The following is a 5,576-nucleotide window of genomic DNA, read 5'->3' as shown; positions in this document are numbered from 1 at the left end:
CTGTTTTTGCTTTTTGAATTCATTAAGATATGCCACTACTAGTCAAAAAGTACACATGTACTAGAGAAAACTGTCAAGGTGCTAAACCTTATTTAAGGATACCTCCAACTAGAACAGCAAGTGGTAAAAGGAATCATGAATACCCATCAAGTGTATGCTTTAGTTAAGAGAAGCACTCCCTGAATTGAGCTCCATGAGCAAAGTAGAGTACCAGCCAACACTGGTACCAATGGACAATTGAATATTCACATGACACTTATAACCCACATGGAAACATTATCAGAGGAAAGAGTGAATATTACTTTGATACTTAGAAACCACTGTTTAAATTACTGGAATAAAATTCAACAATTAATCTTAGTTCATGTTTTTTATTAATCCACACACAATTACTTGTCTTCTGGTTTGTTGAAGCAGTAAGTCAGACAACACTTGCCACAGTAATGTCTGTCGAAGTGGCTGGCCATAAAAACTCCAGCACCACATTCATCTGAAGGGCACTCCCTACGAAGGCGACTAATTTTGCCATTCTCATCCACCTGAAAAATACAAACCCTGTTGTAAGATAAATGTACAACATATTCTGAAATCTTTTAAGTTACTACAACAAAAAAAAGTTGCATATTAAAGGTCCTGCTTTACAAGTATTAGGTGGAACTACAACCAGGACTCAGATATAATTTAAAGTACCCTGGTTTGGAACAAGCTACTAAAGGTGAAACATTATAAAAGCACTATTCAAATTCCAAACAGGAACTTTAGAGCTTGAAATCAAACAGAGAGACATACTAAGCAGACGGAAAACTTACAATAGCTTATTTACATCAAGAGTAGGTAAATATTGCATAGCCAATCCAATTACTCTATTAGTTTACTGATATTCTCTCCACCATCTTGAACTGACTCACCTTATAATACTTCAAGACAGCCAGCTTAACCTTCTTTCTCTTATGCTTATTCTTCTTGGGAGTAGTATAAGACTTCTTCTTCCTTTTCTTAGCACCACCACGAAGTCTCAACACAAGATGAAGAGTGGACTCCTGTTAATTTAACAGAGGAAGAGACTTTAGAGGATTACATTAATGTTTATGCTACATTAAGAACGGACAACTGGGTATTATTCATCTTCTAATGGGGTGCATCTACAAGACTGTCTTAAAAAAACAAATCTGATTTTAACTACCACTTTACAGGAAGATTAAAAAATACATGAAATAACATTATAGGATGCAATTAACAAAATTTAGAATGTTAGAAAATAATAGCAGCATTCCTCAAATGTGTGTAGGACTCAGATTTCTAGGAACAAGTTCCTGGGTGCTGGCAGAAACGCAGCTGGTCTTCATACCAGGCCCTTGACTAAAAGACCAAATTTTGTCATCAAAATGACAAAAGGGGAAAAAATGGTTAAAAAGAAACTTAACAAATGAAGACATTAATGACAGCAATTGTTGTCCACTGCAAACTATTAAATGTGGGGGAGAGGGGTGTTGGTGAAGCATCACTGCACCGATGTTAATAATTGCCAAAGCTGGATAATTGGTCGATTTACTTAAGAAGGGACTTTACTTTTCCCTAAACAGACCTTTTGAATGTTGTAGTCAGACAAAGTACGTCCATCTTCCAGTTGCTTGCCAGCAAAGATCAGTCTCTGCTGATCAGGAGGAATTCCTTATGGAAAAATAAAGCCACAGTCAAATTCGTAATAATCCTGAATCAATTAATGTACTAATTTATTTGAATCAAAGCAGTCACACAGCTCTTACTATAGGTTAGGCATGCTTCTAAATGTTTACACATTTAACCTCATTTACTCTTAAAGGCAGTGCACGGATTCCAAGCTCGGCAGGACTGTGCCATGCTCATATTTGTCCAAGATATTATTCTCTTGGTCAGTGTGAACACTTCCCACCCCACCCGTAACAGATATGCTGCAGAGCTCATGTAGTACCTACAGGTAGGCTGATGCCTCTATAGATTAATTTTCCTGAACTGAGAAAAAAATTAAACTTGCCTTCCTTATCCTGGATCTTGGCTTTCACATTTTCTATTGTATCCGAAGGTTCAACCTACAAGTTTAAAAATGCAATACATTGACAACACAATCAGACACCGGCGCCGTCTGGAGCGAGCTGCATCTAGGTCACACACACTCGTGCCCAAACGCACGAGCGCACCTCTTCCCCGCCGCGAGAAGGGACCCCGGCTTTGGCTAACTAGCCTGACCCACTCCGGGTCTCCAGGCCCAGTCTTCAGATCCGAAACTCGGAAGCAAAGACTAAGGCGAAACATCGCGCGGGTCCTGAAATGCACCTCAGGAACTTAGGGCCTTGACTTCCTCGCACCACCTGGTCCGTACCTCAAGTGTGATGGTCTTTCCCGTCAGAGTTTTTACGAAAATCTGCATCTTGGTGGTGGTTCCACCTGAGCATGAGGGAAAAAGAGAAGACCGATTAGACCTGGGGTCACAGAAGACAGAAGTGGGAAGGTCGCTGGCCAGAGAGCGGCCAAGGAGCACACACTCACCACAGATGGCGGATCGGAAAGGAAGCGCGCGGCGCCGGCCCACGGGTTTCCCAGAGACCCTCGCCGAAAGCCCCACCCCTGAGGTGGCCACACCAATGCCTGACTACCGTGACAGTGGCGGACCAACCAGTGCTCGCCCAGGTCGTGAACCTCATTTTCTTCATTTTCTCAGCTTAACCTTCGGAATGCTCTTTAAATGGTAGATTTAGCCAACTTTAAAAAATGTTTTTTTAAAAGGCTTTTCCCGTACAGTCGAAAGGGATTTGAGAATTTACAAGGGGGGGAGGGGTTGAGCGAGTCTCATTGGGGGAGGAAGTGAAAGTGCATTCTGGGAATTGTAGTTTCCCACTGCTTTCGTCTGGTTAGGACTACTTATCCCAAGATGCAGTTCCACAGGCCCGTGTTCCTAGTTACTATTTTCAAGCACTAGAATCGGTGTTTGGAGAAAGGGATTAAGGTGAGGAGGGAAGAGAAGAGTAATAGTTTGGGGAATGGTGGAAACGGGCCGGAAATGACTAGGGGGTAACGTTAAGGGGCTGGGGAAATGCTTGGGTCGCCGAAGTGTTGAACCTCGGAGGATCTTAGATCCGCTGGGTGCTGCCTGGGCCTCCGAGGGAAAGGAATCCCTGTGACCGACCCCACTCAAAAATAGATGAAATCTTAGGAACGATCGTTCATCCTTTCCTCACCCTTTACCTCCTCCAGGTCTTCAACCCTAATCTAGCTTAAGGAAAGTTCCGGGCCTCGTGTGTCACTCCTTGGTGTGAAATGGTTTAACATGTTGAAAAATCTCAGGAGGTTTATGAATGAATTTTGAAATGAAGCCATAAGGGAAAGAGTCCTGCAGAATGGTTCTTTAGTGATAGAATTTCCAAATTTGGACTTTGGGATTGGTGGCGAAGGACCTGAGTGCGGTAGGGTGCTCTCCCAGCAAGGCAGGCCAGTTGAAAGCCACTTAACTCTAGGTGTTTTCTACTCCACAGACTACAGAGTCCTTTCTAATGGACCTTTTTAAGGCCTTTTCTATTGTCTAGTCCCTTGTCCCTAAATTCAGGCTCTCCTGAAAGAGTTCTAACTTCTAACCTGTCTCCAGTCTTTTCCCTTTTCCACCCACCTTCGCTATTAACCTTCCAAATATTCTAAAAAGTGAAAATGACTGTCATTATTTCTACTTGATATTTCATCAGCTCCCTTTCATCTGAATTCCTTAGTATGACATTTGGCCTCTGCCTCCCTTACCACCTACTCTATGAAACCCATTACTCACTTCACACTTTAATAACATGGAGCTAGTAAAAGTTCCTGACTTAGGCTGTCCTATGCTTTGGCAATTCTAAAGAGTCCATTACCTTTTTTGGAACAATATTCATCCCTTAGTCTGCTACTAGTCTCTCCATCTTTCAACAGTTCTCCTTGAAAGAATTGTTTATACTGATTGTCTCCAATTCTTCCCCTCCCATTGACTTTTTAAATTTCAAAAAAAATTTTATTCCCCTCCCCCCCCCTTTTTTTTGTGCTCTCTCTCTGCTCTCTGTGTTCATTCCTGTGTGTGCTTTATGTCTGCTTGTCTTCTCTTTAGGAGGCACCAGGAACTTATTCTGGAACCATTTATGTGGGAGAGAGCCACTCAATCACTTGAGCCACCTCAAGTGGCTCTCTGGTTTGTTGTGTTTCTCCTCTTTGTCTCTTTTTGTTGTTCCAGTTCTCTGTGCTTCCAGCTCGCCACATGGGCCATCTCTCTTCACCAGGAAGCCCCTGGGAAACGAACCTGGAACATCCCATATGGTAGAAAGGAGCCCAGTCGCTTGAGCCACATCTGCTTTCCCCCATTGACTTTTTTTAAAAAATTAATTTATTTAAGTATATCACTAATACATAAACATATATAAGCAATTAGTGTATAATAATAGTTGTGAACTTACAAAACAAACATGTATTACGTCATGCAGTACTTTCATAACACCCTACCACCGATAATTTGCAATGTTAAACCTTTTTAACTAATGATTAAAAAGCATTGTCAAAATATTTCTACTAACCGATGTATTTTTCCCCCAACCAACCCTATTATTATCTGTATATCATGTATGTATGAAAATACATAAACAAGTGTATATAGTAAAAGTTGTGAACATAGAAAACAAACATGCATAACATCATACAGGGGTCCCATACAACAACCCTTCACCAATACTGTACATTGTTGTGAAACGTTTGATAAAGATTATGAAAAATTATTGTCAAAATCTTACTACTAATCATCATTATCTTACGTTTTGTGTGTTTTTCCCCCAACCCACTCTTAGTATTTTTCAAATATGTTTTTTATGACAGAAGTTGTAAACTGATAAAACAGTCATGCATATGTACAGAATTCCCAAACAACACCCCTCCATCAGCATACCACACTGTGGTGGAACATTTGCTACAGATAAAATAATACCATCTGACTGTTACTGTGTCCATAGCTTACATTTCACTCACATTTTCCATACTGCTGCATTATTAACACAGTACATCTTTGGCATAGATGCAAGAATATCATATTATTACTGCTAACCACAGTCCATAGGTCAAGTCCAGCTGTATTTTTCTCTTGCTTCTCCACATTCCCACCAGTAGTGGGATGCAGTAGTGATGTACAATTTGCACTAGCTCACAAAGGACACTTGCACCTGTACCATCAACCACAATTCTTATCCACCTCTTGGTTTGCTCTGCTACTCAGTTCCTAGATTATTCTCTAGTATTCTGTCAGTTGGTATTTACGTACCTAGACTACCATATTTAGCCACATCCCCATTTATAAACTAGCTGTTACTTACTATGTGTTACCATCCACTCTATGCATTTCCACACTTTTACAGTAAAGCTAATTAAAACGTCTACATATGTTAAACATCAGTAGTCCATCTCAGTCCTCCTCTTTATCTCCTTTAAGAATCCACCACCTACCACCAGGTCTTGAAGATATTTTCCTATGATTTCTTCTAGAAGTTTTATGGTTCTTGCTTTTATTTTTAGGATTTTGATCCATTTTGAGTTAATTT

The 5,576-nt window shown here is 40.6% G+C and overlaps 2 protein-coding genes across 4 annotated transcripts in view; one reads left to right on the top strand and one right to left on the bottom strand.

Moving 5' to 3' along the window:
• Nucleotides 1-355: 355 nt before the first annotated feature.
• On the bottom strand, nucleotides 356-2,584 carry RPS27A (ribosomal protein S27a). The gene is made up of 6 exons (XM_004461993.5): nucleotides 2,527-2,584; nucleotides 2,360-2,424; nucleotides 2,015-2,069; nucleotides 1,586-1,671; nucleotides 909-1,040; nucleotides 356-539 (listed from the first exon to the last, which is right to left on the bottom strand). The coding sequence occupies exons 2-6, from the start codon at nucleotides 2,405-2,407 to the stop codon at nucleotides 390-392; spliced, it is 471 nt and encodes a 156-aa protein (XP_004462050.1). The 5' UTR covers nucleotides 2,408-2,424; nucleotides 2,527-2,584; the 3' UTR covers nucleotides 356-389.
• A 279-nt stretch (nucleotides 2,585-2,863) lies between these two features.
• The window catches only part of CLHC1 (clathrin heavy chain linker domain containing 1), a 67,864-nt gene continuing 65,151 nt past the window's right edge, over nucleotides 2,864-5,576 (top strand). For 2 of the 3 annotated variants that reach the window (XM_058278577.2, XM_058278576.2), the window contains exon 1: nucleotides 2,866-2,983. The gene's annotated coding sequence lies outside the window, so the exon portion shown is untranslated. Of the gene's footprint in view, nucleotides 2,984-5,576 lie in introns of all 3 variants that reach the window. The other variant, XM_058278579.1, reaches the window with a different exon arrangement.

Source organism: Dasypus novemcinctus, chromosome 17 (assembly GCF_030445035.2).
Source record: "Dasypus novemcinctus isolate mDasNov1 chromosome 17, mDasNov1.1.hap2, whole genome shotgun sequence".
Lineage (NCBI taxonomy): Eukaryota > Metazoa > Chordata > Mammalia > Cingulata > Dasypodidae > Dasypus > Dasypus novemcinctus.
This window is presented reverse-complemented; position numbering and strand designations above follow the sequence as displayed.

Excerpts from the sequence above, each read along its gene's own strand:
- RPS27A (XM_004461993.5), bottom strand. The coding sequence starts at position 2,407 with ATGCAGATTTTCGTAAAAACTCTGACGGGAAAGACCATCACACTTGAG. Across the intron at positions 1,041-1,585 it reads CTGACTACAACATTCAAAAG|GAGTCCACTCTTCATCTTGT; the intron begins GTCTGTTTAGGG and ends TTAAATTAACAG. Across the intron at positions 540-908 it reads CTGTCTTGAAGTATTATAAG|GTGGATGAGAATGGCAAAAT; the intron begins GTGAGTCAGTTC and ends TGTATTTTTCAG.